This window comes from Rhipicephalus microplus, unplaced genomic scaffold (genome assembly GCF_043290135.1).
Source record: "Rhipicephalus microplus isolate Deutch F79 unplaced genomic scaffold, USDA_Rmic scaffold_145, whole genome shotgun sequence".
NCBI lineage: Eukaryota > Metazoa > Arthropoda > Arachnida > Ixodida > Ixodidae > Rhipicephalus > Rhipicephalus microplus.
In genome coordinates, this window is record NW_027464716.1 from 388,692 (window position 1) to 402,220 (window position 13,529).

General features: G+C 40.6%; 1 protein-coding gene across 1 annotated transcript; it reads left to right on the plus strand.

Moving 5' to 3' along the window:
• The first annotated feature begins 6,901 nt into the window (after positions 1-6,901).
• On the plus strand, positions 6,902-13,425 carry LOC142791136 (serine hydrolase-like protein). The gene is made up of 3 exons (XM_075885431.1): positions 6,902-6,927; positions 8,023-8,473; positions 11,930-13,425. The coding sequence occupies exons 1-3, from the start codon at positions 6,902-6,904 to the stop codon at positions 12,455-12,457; spliced, it is 1,005 nt and encodes a 334-aa protein (XP_075741546.1). The 3' UTR covers positions 12,458-13,425.
• The last annotated feature ends 104 nt before the right edge of the window (positions 13,426-13,529 follow it).

A 13,529-nucleotide genomic window follows, 5' to 3' on the forward strand; every position in this document is an offset into this window, starting at 1 on the left:
CGCAACGGTGCCTTGGCCCTGCAGTAATGAAGTTTTCGTCGCAAAGACAGCATTTTCATTTGCTATTCTCTGCTGTTTTGGAAGAACTGAGACAAACAAGACAAGCGATATCTACAGAAGGAAAACCTTCAAGGTAGATACGCATTTCGTAACTTTATTGTTAGAGAAAGGGCTTGTGGGCCGTTGCATACTTGCTTACCATACTAGTGCTTAATACGCTTTGCACCTAGCTTTTTCGATGCACCGCTCTGACACGAGCAACACATAGAGGATGCCTTTCTCATTCCTTGGCTGCCCACCAATCACATACTCTATGACATTGTGTGATTACCAAAGTGTGCATAGTCATGACAAAGGGCTGTCTGCCCCTCTCCACTGCCAGAGAAGTGTGAGAAAGCTCAAACAAGAAATTTTTAAAGCAACTAAAGCAGGTTGTTCTATATTCTGTAATTTCATTATTGCAGCACCTATTTGCAAAATTTTTGCGGCAGTAGGTTCACATTATAAAATTGCGCAGTTATCTCTGGCACAAATATTGAACTGCAAGGTTTTTAACTGGCCCTCTAAATACACAGGTGTATAGACTTCTGTCTACTATGTTGCAATGCTGCAGGCTAATACATGATCAGGACCGCACATAATCTACAAAAAAGAATAAAGACAATTTATCGAAAAAGAAAGGTTTGCATGCCAAAGGAAAAGTTGTTTAAGTTATCACAAAAAAGTTTTTGTTAAAAAAATTAGACCACAGTCTTCTCTGGACCGAAATACGGTAAAGTATTAATCATCATCATCAAACGAAAAGAAAAACGTAGAAAAAAACTACTGGGCGACGTACTCCACTCCCCACCGCCCCGCCACAGTGGTCTAGTGGCTAAGGTACGTTGGCTGCTGACCTGCAGGTCGCGGGATGAAATCCCGGCTGTGGCGGCTGCATTTCCGATGGAGGCGGAAATGTTCTAGGCCTGTGTACTCAGATTTGGGTGCACGTTAAATAACCCCAGGTGGTCCAAATTTCTGGAGCCCTCCACTAGGGCATTTCTCATAATCATATGGTGGTTTTGGAATGTTAAACCCCACAAATCAATCAATCCACTTCTCACTATTCCCCACAGCCAATGCCTCTATAGAAGCATATACTGTTAAATGAAAGCAGCTGCAGTTGGGGCCATAGCTTTAATGTGGTAGAATTGATAACTTTTAAGTATCATCATTCGAGACAGTGCACGAATCATTTTTACAATGCTGGTGATTCACACAAACGTGGTAATAAAGTAAAGTTTATGTAAATTTGTACACCTGCACGATGTTTTGGTTGAAATCATTCAGCAGACTGAAAGGAAGTCGTGTATACCTGGTGCTGTCACTGATGCGATGCTTAATATTTTTCGTGGTGGCTGTCATTATAAATCTTGGCATTATTGAAGCTATTCAGGCTAGACAAACCTACTCCTCATCCAAGGAAAGCTATTTCAAAGATTGCTTTTGTACCTCTGATGAAATTGAAAACTTTGATCAGAGAAGTCAGCAGAGTTACCTTTGGGCAAGTTTTCATAATGACATGTTGCTAGTATGTTTGTTAGAACACTCAAGTGCAATAGTATGGTTATAGTTCAGTGCTTTCAGGCTAAGCTCTCTGTAGTCATGCAATGTCTCTCTGAAAGTAGAGAACATTTCTATTTCCTTGGTATTCATGAGTCTTGGCTGAAACACCACCAATCATTTCGGTGACCTATCTTTTTCAAATTTTTTCACACAATGCTGTGCTGGGATTTTCTCTTAGGGAAGTAAGGGTTGGGGTGGAAGTTTTTTTTTCGACAAATATATACCTCTGAACATATGCTTCTTTTTATGAGTGACCTCGGTGATATATTTTTCCTAGTGTGGCATTCTTGCCCTTGGCTATTGATTGGTGTAATGTTGCAGTGTTTTGATAGGTTTGATGATCTGTTGTCATGAAACAACCATGTGAAGCCACCATGTGTGCGACCCTCAGAGCTTTGAAAATTTCGCATTAAAACAATGCACTAAGTGTTGCAAAGTTGTAATGTGGTAAAAGGGCATCCTTTTTTACCCGTCCATGACAGGACTTGCTAGAAACTGACTTGAATATTTGCATCCATGTTGATTATTTCACTCAAGTGTTAGGTCTCTTGTGTCTGTTTTGTGATCCATAGAAATGTATTGTTCACTTCATTTCACGACTAAAGATTACAAAAGTTCTAATCATACCTGCCCCGTCATTTTTTTTTGTGCCATTTTTTTTGTCAATAAAGCATTTACATGAATGAATTCCACATATTTCTTTAGCAGTTAGATTTCATGCAACATTAGAGCTTCTCTGTTATGATTATAAAGGTTCAATCCCAATTCCTGGAATTAGAGCATGTTTGACAAAACTGCCATGTTTTGTTTCTTGAATTTTTTACTGCATACTGTCGTGGAAATTGCGGGTATATCATCCACTATTTGTTGAATTCATTTAGGTTGTATGTAACAGTCATGATGTACAGGTTTAATGAGTAAACACCACATATTAACACTTGCCAATAAAAATTAAATGTAATCATGACAAGTGTATTACCTGCAAATAGCGGAGGACAAAACATGAGAAGATGCATGTAGTGATCTTTCGAGGCAACTGTGATTTACGCCAGTTGCAGTTTATTGTACAGTTTATGATATGTCAGCACTAAGTTATGTTATGGCGGCCAACGGCGGCGGTCAGCACATTTTGTTCTCTTTTTAGCCACACACGTTAGAGTTCTTTTATGTGGATTTCTTGCGACGCAAGTCGCATGTATCATGCAAATACTAAACTACGCAACACTTTTGTTCGGAAAAACGTCGGAATGAAGACCGCGAAGCCGAAAGCACTGCAAAATGTAAAAGTGCGCTTTTGCCTTCGTAGTGGCATGCGGTGGTCACAAGTTCTTCAAGAAACGAGACTGGAGAAAAAAAAAATTGTACTAGGCCAATCTTTCTATTAGTTCCCGAAAGCGTGATAAGAATAAAGAATATTAAGCATCATGAAGCTGGACAAGTTGTTTGCAAACGCTAAAACTGTTTTTCTTCCAGCAGACGACGCAATGCCAGAGCCGTCCGCTAGATATTTATAAATTTATATGATCACAAATAATATTAATAAATGAATAAAAACGTAAAGTGCCATTCAGAGAATGTCTCCAGAGTTCTAACTATTAAACGAATAATTATATAAAAAACTTGTTGCAACACAAAAAACATTTTTTTTTTTAATTCTACGTCGTATCTACCATTTTTTAAACATTCTTTAGTTGGTATCATCATCACGACAACGAAAAGTAGCCGGTTTTGTTTGTCCGATGCACGGAGGAAGGCGTGGCCCGATGCATGCACGAAAGGAGGTCGTAGCCCGATGTGCACGCGTTCTCATCGAAGATACAACAAATCTTGCTGCTTGTGCGTTAATCATGTCTACGTATGCATATGGAAATGCTTGCCTGCAGATCTAACGCCCCAATCTCGGCGCAGCGCACTCAGCTTTGCTTATCAGATATTCTTTCGAAAGGCGCGAGCCGGCGCGTTTTTTTTTTCTTGGCTGGCGATGCACTCTTCCGTCACAGTACATTTTTTTTCCCCTCTCAAGGCCGTTTCTTCATATGTAGTGTACTGCAACGTTCGCGCGAGTTTCCCAGCTCAGCGCAGCACGCCCAATTAATACGAGCAGTCGCTGACAGACCGACGCGCGTCACTTGCGGCAGCTGATACGTGGTAAGCACACGCCGTTCGAGCAAAATTTACTTAATTTAGTGGCAGAGATACCGCGCCCACTGCAAGCGACACCGTCCCTTCACCGTTCGGATTACCGCCGTCTCAACCATGACCTACTACACTCCTGACCTGTTCAGATAGCGGGGTTCCTATGGGAGCGCGTGTCCCCGCTCTCGTTCAACCGCTCACCATTGGTGGCGCTACCTATAACCTGTTCGTCTGTTTCTTTACGGTTGTTTTGTAGGCGCTGGTATAAGAATGCCTGCATTCTGTAGTGAACTGGCGGCATATATGTGACTATTTCTTCCCATACATTGCTGGTTAAGCAAGGTGTTCAGAGCGCTTGAGTATTTATAGCACACTGGTTGACAAACGTGGGAACCCGTAGATTTACACGATGTAGGGCAGCCTATGCGTGGTAGCGTGCATTTTATTGCAAAAAAATTCTGAATGTCTTTTAGTATTATTATTTCTGAATAATTCTAAATTTTGGATCATAAATACGCACTACGAGTGCTTTGTTGGTCAAAATTTGACCACAAAGAGTGAAGATGACGTCAGCGAGCAGGTGCTGACTAGCGCCACGCCGCTCGTAGGTGACGGCCCTAGCGGCAGAAGGTATGAACTAGAACGTGGGCGCTGGAAGAGGTGCTCTCTGGGCAGGTCAGGAGTGTAGTAGGTCATGGTCTCAACAATGGTAATCATTGAGCTCGGCCGCTTGCCTTGTTTTGCCAATTAGTGTAATCAATATTGTTATTATTACTGTGACTATGACATACTATGACAGTTGTTTCATTTAATAAAATAACCAAGCAAAAATGAATACACACAATGCTTGTGGCGTTAAGTCCCGCACGTATGGCATCGGGGCACGCACCCAGGAATTTTTTTTTTTTTTCGGTGGATGTGGTGTTCGTGTGTAGAACGGCGGATTTTGGCAACTGTGAAATCGACGTGGAGGCGTGTAAATGCCTTACTATCACACGATGAGAGTTAAATCATGAAAAAAGTTGAGGGTAGGCGGGCTCAAAACTCCTCCAACTTCCCCCTAGTTAGGGCCCTGTACGGCATTTACTTGACTACAACGACAGCGTTGCAATGGCTTTACGCTCTTAGAGCAGCGGCTGTGTCGAAGTTACTATGTTTGAAAACCACCAAACCATGTCAAGATTGTCAAGCTCAGTAATTCTCAAGATTACACAATAGGTGTTGTGCTGATTGTGAAATCTGCATGGAAAGTCACATGCTTTGGGGGGAACCATTCCTATTCCATTTCAGTTTTTCCCACCCTTGCTTCTACGAGAAGTATGTTTTCAAAAAATGTAAATCCTGTACAGGAATAAAGAGAATAAAATTTGTAATTCCACTAAAAACCTTCACTACGATAAATGCTTAACGGTGATTCTGCCTGCTCAATTCTTGTTTGCATGTCTATCTTGGATATAACTTTGTAAATATAGTATCCGGCACCGTTTTATAACGGATATTTGCTGTTGTGGACCATGATTGCTCTAGACAAGAGGAATCAAGCATGTGGTGAACAAAATCGGTCATGTTATGCCATGATTTCTCGCTTCCAAACATTGCATGAACATCTTCAATGCCCTATTCCTGCCAGATGCTCCAAAGCAATCACAAAATGTAATAGACTGCCAAATGTCATCGTATTTTATTTTGCCACTGAGTAAACTGACTGCTGAATGAGACTTATGTAAGGTAAGAGGAGGGATGTCTAAATACCGAATATTTTTTTATGATATTGAATATGAGTCTTTGAGAACACATAGTTTGCACATTGAATCAATTAAAAAATGTTTGCAATGTCTTACAGATTTAAATACAGGTTGCATAGAGCCAGGCCAGCATTTACGATTAAGGGGAGTGATAATATGCTACATAGTATACTGTCGTGTTTACTGAAGAATAAAGTACTATATGCCCACACAACATTTTAAACATCCCCGCCGGGGTCGTCTAGTAACTAAGGTACTCGGCTGCTGACCCGCAGGTGGCGGGATCGAATCTCGGCTGCGGCGGTTGCATTTCCGATGGAGGTGGAATTGTTGTAGGCCCGTGTGCTCAGATTTGGGTGCACGTTAAAGAACTCCTGGTGGTCAAAATTTCCGGAGGCCTCCACTGTGGCGTCTATCATATTCATATGGTGGTTTTGAGATGTTAAACCCCACATATCAATCAATCAATATTTTAAATAAATTCCGTTGCAATAAGATTGTCGAAGCAGTAAAATGCTTCGCCCAAATCCAGACAACATAATCAGAACAGATGAAGCAATCATGCATATTGGATAAAACAATCTCACAGTAATGGCCTTATTCACTCATTTGCTGAGAAGTTGGTGCCAGCATCTGTGCGAAAATTCTAGTTTTCTGCAGCAGAATGACTTTGAAGTCTGCATTTGCAACAATCTTTCTGTGCTGCAAGTCTTGCTATATTTGCACGTTACTTCAACAGAAAATTCTTGGCATAGACTAGTGAATTCACAAATTAAGTGTGGATGAAATTGCAAAAATTATTCAAAGTTTGAATATTCACACACATCTACCTGTAAATTAACTTATTCAGGCGTGCTGACTACGTGGACTTTCATATGTTGATTCCCTGCAATCTGGCTAACATGAAACCAGTAATGAAGCTATCCAATCTGGGGCTTTGATAACAAACAATTTTGGATCGGCAGATATTTTCACTTCCTCACTGTATCATTCCCATGTACTGCTAGCTGATGAAGCAATTTGCGAAATGTGGTAAGGAAATAAGCTTCTAATGTAGTGCCACATATTTTTTCTCTACTTTTAAGATTGAATTCACATTTTGTGCACTTCTGGTGTCATTGTGTTCATGATATGTATAGCTTTACACATTTGTAACCATTTCAGCTTTAATTGTGCATACTTTCAGATGTTGTTTTCAAATGCAAGCATGTAGATCTATCATAGGATTGATAATTGTTTATTTCCAGGTTTGTGAACAATGTTTCTTAGACATATTTTCAAGTGTCTTGCATTTGCTAACAAGTGCTCATTTGTTTCAATTTGGTCACTCCTTTCTTTTACAGTGCTTTGTTCGTGCTATGAAGGCCTCAATTTAAAAAAGTCACTCTATAGCAAGATCCTTGCTGCTTTTCAGCATGTTTCGAATAACGGCCGTTTCAAGGTGAGTGTATACTTTGCACCTTTCTTGTCCTGCAATTTTTCTGGGGTTGTGGGCAGTGTCAAGCATTTCTAAGTACATTTTTAAGCAGTGCAGAACATTACATAAAGGTTAGACCGCACAAGTATACTCTCCGCTGTGTCTCATGTTCTACACTGTTTAATTGAACATGAATCCTAACTAACTGGCCCTAGTCTCCCTTTTGCATTACTAATAGCAACAATAGGTAAACTGGGCTTCTATGTCAAACTGCTGATAAACATTCTCTAGCACCTATTTCTTGGCTTTTTCATGTATCATCCAGTGCTTTCTCTTGGGTAACGTGGAACTATATATTGCACCTACACAATCATAATTATGCCTGCCACGATGGCTCAGTGGCTAAGGTAATACACATACTGGTTTTAGGACGTTAAACCCAACAATTGTTTTGAAAAAAGTGATCATGAAAGCAACAAGAGCATTTGACCTCGCTAATCACACCACAGCTTGTTTTGTGTGGTGCTGTCCTTCAGATACTAATGAAACACCCATAATACTTGAGTTTTGTGCTGGTTCTAGTTGAAATGGCATACCTGTACATAGTTCAGTGCTTCAAAGCCCATACAGGAATGGGGAACAATTAAGCACAGATGATCAGGGCTGTATTATAAGTAAGCTAGTTGAAGCTTGATAGGCTTAGTTGTATTCATATTAGTCAGTTGTAACCTTAAATCTGCCAAAGAAAGTGGAACTCACTCAAGAAATAAATGTTGCACTTTGGACTCACTCGGACTCACACTAAAAAAATATTACTCACCCGGACTCGCTCAGACTTACGACTCGATCTGAGTCTGAGTTGACTTGTGTGAGTTTGCCTACCTATGGTTGTTAGTAGTATATAGCAATAACAGCATTCTATTTTTGCCAATGTACTTTTTACCTGTTTACATGAAGAATGGCATAAGTGTAGCGGCACAAACATGGGCACACATGCTTGTCTCGTTTCACTTTGGTCCTTCTTTCAAATAGTACGTTACAGGAAAGAAGTCAGTGTCACATCGACTAGCCCCTCTGATGTAATCTTTATTAACAACGATATGCCCGCACCTTTTGCAGTTCTGCAAGGCAACTGAGGTGGCTGGCCCTCAGGTCCCTGCTTAATGCTCAATGCCGCACGACCACCAGTGAGGCCTCAGTTGTGGAACGCGAGGTTCGAGAGTTGCAGATCCCCGTTCCGCATGGGCACCTGGCTGCCAAGCAGTGGCTGCCCACATCGGCCGAGGACCCTAGCCGACGTGTTCTCATGATCCATGGTTACTTGGACAACGCTGGAAGCTTTGACCCCCTTGTGCCATGGCTTGACCCTCGGTGGCACGTTGTGGCCCCAGATTTAACGGGCCATGGCCTGTCTTCACACTTGCCCAATGGAATACCATATACTTCATTGCAGTTTTGGTTCGACATCGCATACACAATAGACCATCTTGGCTGGAATCAATGCTCCATAATTGGGCACAGCATAGGCGGTCAAGCGGGCTTGCATTACAGTAACCTTTTTCCTGAGAGGGTGAGTATAATAAAGGTCCCATTTTATTAAGGGAAACTATAGTAATGCCATTTAATGGCGACTTAAGAAAAGATGTTGGTTCGTGTGCTTACGTTTCCTGTAGAAGTAAAAGGTTTTGTCAGTGCAAAGGTCGTATGATAGAAATGAACAAATGATAAAAAATAAATGATAAAGGTTTAGCATATATGCGCCAGTTTGAGCCTAAGTTAAGGTCTCACGTCAGCATTCTCATCTCAAGCTTGAAAATCTTTACTATTTTATGACGGCTACTTTGTTGAGGGGACTGACAACTGGCAAGAATGTGTATTTAGGTCCTGGGGAAAATTAAAAGATTGAATCGTAGTGACCTATTCAAGCATTGTCTTGAATAGAATATTTATAATGAGGTTGCACTTAAAAGTCACAGAAAGATACTACGTAGCTTAGCCAAGTGGAAAAGCTTCGAAGGGGTATTGTGAAGTTGTTCACTTTGTTATCGGTTATCGGGTGCTTTCATGTGCACCAGAATGAGGATTCAAGATTAATTCAAGATTAAAACTTACCCACTTTCGTTCTGTTCTATGCTGCTTATTAGATAAAAGGAGTTGACTCTTCCAAGCGATGCTGCATCCGTGGCAACGAGTGGAACATGTTGAGCCGAGGTGTATGTGCGCGAAATGCAAGCATGTGCATCAAACTGCAGCACGCAAACATGAACCACTGCCGTGCTGACTGCCCACCGTTTATAGCATGTGCTGTTTGTACCTCTTCACATTTGCCACAGATCTTAAAATTCTGACGATGACTCTTTTATGTAGGCTTGTGCTAATAGTAAATCTTAAGGTCAAAGTGAATTTGAATAGTACAATACCATATATTATAGAAAAAAGTTGAGCATATTTATGATGACCCTACTAATCTGCTTGATATACAGGGTGTCCCAGGTAACTATAGCCAGAGTTTAGAAATATGCCAACACACGCAATTACGATGCGACCAAGTGCATGTTGCTCACTGTTGCCTGAAGTTAGTCGGACAATTTTTTGTGTTCTCAAATATTGTTTAACTAGATCTGTTTAATTAACTAACTTTTCAAGAAACGAATATGGATGAAAATTTCAATGAGAAAGTTGCAGATCGGTTTGCAAAATGTCTGATTAAACAGTTTTGAACTTTATATCTATCAATATTAGTGTTTTTCTGCTAATCACAAATGCCCTCAAAATAGAAAAAATACCACGTGACAAACTCGCTCATGCACCAGTGCGCACAATGATTATAATGCTAACGTCCCATATACAAACAAGCATAGCATTTGCCCTATTGTGCTGTTTCGGCAGGGCCACAACGATGATGGTGGCTTTACGATGAACACGTTTTGCTATCGGCCTCAAAAACGATAACCACTGTGATTGCTTATCGCTGTCATGAACGAGTGCGAGGGAAGCGTGTCACTCGTACGCGGAACGTTAGGGAGCACTAGAATCATAGTGCGCCCTGAAGCGGGAGCTGGTCTGTCACGAGGTATTTTTTTTTTGTATTTTGTGGGCATTTGTAATTAGCAGAAAAACACTAATACCTAACAGATATAAAGTTCAAAACTGTCTAATCGGATGTTTTACAAACCGATTTGCAACTTTCTGATTAGAATTTTTATCCGTCTTCCTTCCTTCAAAAGTTAGTTAAATAAACAGGTCTAATTTAACAATATCTGAGAAGACAAAAAATAGTCTGACTAACTCCAGCCAATGGTCAGTGAGCAACATATGTTCAGTCCCATCATAATTACGTGTACCGGCATATTTTTAAGCTCCGGCTAAAGTTACGTTGGACAACCTGTATATTTCTTTGTAATTGAATTGCGGCATGTGCAAATGCCATTTCTTTCAGTTCACAGGAAGTGGAAGCATCGTTGACTAGTAACAGGATTTGACTTTCGATAAAATGCAAGCGATAACCTGTAAAGTACGCTACGTTATAAAATTTACTATGCTTAAAGCAAATAAGCCAACATAACAAGCTTCTAAACATTAAAAATGATGAATCGGTGTTATGGTAATCTGTTCATTTAACCTTGAAATGGGGCTTCACTGCAGTTTGGATTTTTTTTTATAGGTGTTTTTACGGCTTGTAACCCCTCTAATGCAGTGAAACCACATTTTAAAAGAGTTATATGTGGATTAATATACACCAATTAGTTCATTTCGGATACTGCAAATTTTCAACTATTTAAATTTGAATTGAAATGAATTCGAATACAGTAATATTTGTTCCAATTATCGAAGCGCTCGAATATCCACAGCACAAGCTGACTTTTGCAGCATTTTTCACATTACCAATCTGTGGTACGACACTTTTATCAGCAAGCTTTCCATTGCATTAAAAAAAAAACAACAAGCGGCATAAAAAATTGGTTGTTGGTCCCTTTAAAGGTTAATCAGTCAATGACTGTGAGTTACATGCTAAACATATAACCCAGCAGCATAAAATATATTTGTAGTAGATATGTGTACACAACAAAGTGGAAACTAATACACACAGCTATATCGGTGATCCACAATATACAGAGGTGGGGGAAAATGTAAGAAAGGGGAACGTGCCAATGAGCTTCTGCTGCTGCTGCTTGCAGAAGCACCCTTTTGTATGCGATCACTCATAGTTCAATTTGCGGCTCATTGCTCCACTCATGGCTCTTCCACCACATTTTACTGCGTTAAGCCAACAAGGTTTAAGTACCAGATGCTTTACATTTTGGCTAACAGCCCACAATTTTAGAGCATAGCTAAGTACACCAACATAGCAAACTGATTTAGATTTGAAGAAAAAGCTTGTTCAACATTGTGCAACTGGCATGATTATGCATGATATTGAAAAATTTTAAGACTGTGTGCTTTAGTCAGTCTCAGCCGCTGATCAGTGGTGCAACATTTACTTTTTGTATATGCCACTATCGAATAACGAAGATGTGCCCCGCCACGGTGGTCTAGTGGCTAAGGTACTCGGCTGCTGACCCGCAGGTCGCGGGATCAAATCCCGGCTGTGGTGGCTGCATTTCCGATGGTGGCGGAAATGTTGTAGGCCCGTATACTCAAATTTGGGTGCACGTTAAAGAACCCCAGGTGGTCAAAATTTCCGGAGCCCTCTACTACGGCGTCTCTCATAATCAAGTAGTGGTTTTGGGACGTTAAACCTCGCAAATCAATCAATCAATCAAAACAAAGATATTTTTTCAGATCAACACCTCAGTGAATGCCCTCAGCACAATGCCATTACAGCTTTTGTCACTCTCATCATCCTTTCTCTTCTTTCACTGAGCCTTTTTGGTGTTCTGAACACATCACATCCGTAGCCAGTCCATTTTTCATACCAAAACTTTTGTAGAAAGTGGGTTGTAGGCAGTCTCATATGGGAGCTATTTGCTTCCAATACCTTTTAGAATGGATTTCTACAACCGTCCCTCAATATTATATTTTGCAGGTGCAAAACTTGGTGATGATTGATGCCTTGGCGCCTATGTTCGACCAACCTAGCAAATTATCGCGCAGCGTAAGAGAAGTGGTTGAGGGCAACATACGGTTTGATCATAAGGATCTCCACAAGCCACCTTCTTACACGGAGGAAGAAGTAATAAAGCTTTACCGGCGTAGCTTAGTTCCGGGCTACCTTCCTGACAATATTAGAACATTGATGAAACGCGGTTGCAAGCTTGCTGAGGACGATCGTTACGTCATGACCAAGGACGCCCGCCTCAGGTACATCCAGTGGATTCGGATTGACAGTAGTGCTCTGAAGAAATACTACACTGGCTACACCAACAACCTGCTGGTACTGATGGCTGTTCCTGGCTTCGGATATGCATCTGCAAAGCACAAGATACTAGCTGATGCCTGTGCACAAAGCTGCCGTAAGTTTCAGGTTGTTCAGGTAGAGGGCAATCACCATGTGCACATGACTTATCCAGATGTGGTCGCTAGTCACATACGCCCCTTTTTAGATCCACACTGATGTGACAAGTAATACAATGACCTTGTTCTTTTGTGTTTTTTTGCCAGGCTGGGAAGGGGATGATTTTTTTCTCTGTGTTGAAGCATTTTTTTTTACGAATGCTACACATTGAGAGCAATGTCATTTATAGCTTCAAGGTGGCTGTGTTATGTTTTCTGCAGTTTTTTTGCTGACTGTGTAAGGGCATTTGATATTCATGGAATCTCAGAATTTCACTATCAGTTTGAAAGTTCCTTATATGAAACAAAAGCTAACAGGTGAGATGCACTTATCTAGCATGAGTGTGACTAACCTAACTTTTATTTGGTAGGAGATATTTATAATCACTCTTGCTTTAACTTTTGTATTATTACCTTTTTTGTGCATCTTTACTTCTTTGAGTGTTTTTCATACAGCATGGTTGTACAAAATAGTCATTTTTCTGCTTTACTAAACATGGGGTTTGTGTAACTTTACTACAGAAAGAACATGTCCTTTCATTTTTAGAGTATTGAGAAGTTTCATCTAACTAATCGTCAATGTGGACCTTCTGGGCATTTTCACAGAATGCGCATTGACTGGCTAAGAATGTTTCCGAAACTCAAGTGCTTTCTCATTTGTACGTGATAAACTGTATTAATCCCGTATTCACAAACGCTCCTCAACTCGAATTTCGTCCTTTACTTGACAGAGTTTAGCACTGCACCACTGCTCGAGTGCAAACGGTGCTCTGCTTCTTAATAAATGCTGCAGATTATCGCTGATATGCAGGGACTTGCTCTGCCCATAGGTGGTTCCCCCATCGACTTTCTCGAGTCAAGGTGAAGCATTGAGAGAAGGGGCGTTCTAGAATACGGGGGTTTAAGCTAGGCAAAGTGGGAAGCAAGGGAAGTCAAAGTTTCTCAAGCTCAAGATTCTTTCTTTGTATTCTTTGAAATATATACGAATGTGTGGGTGAACTAACAGAATGAATAAATTATTTATCTTGATATTGTTAATCCACTCATAGTGCCACCAGAAGTTGTCAGTGACTAGTGACTCTGTCAATGTCTCGATGGCACCTAACATCATTTACAATGGGAAACAAGTTTGA

Coding starts and splice junctions, on each gene's coding strand:
- LOC142791136 (XM_075885431.1), top strand. CDS start 6,902: ATGTTTCGAATAACGGCCGTTTCAAG. Junction 6,928..8,022: donor CGAATAACGGCCGTTTCAAG/GTGAGTGTATAC, acceptor CACCTTTTGCAG/TTCTGCAAGGCAACTGAGGT. Junction 8,474..11,929: donor GTAACCTTTTTCCTGAGAGG/GTGAGTATAATA, acceptor TATATTTTGCAG/GTGCAAAACTTGGTGATGAT.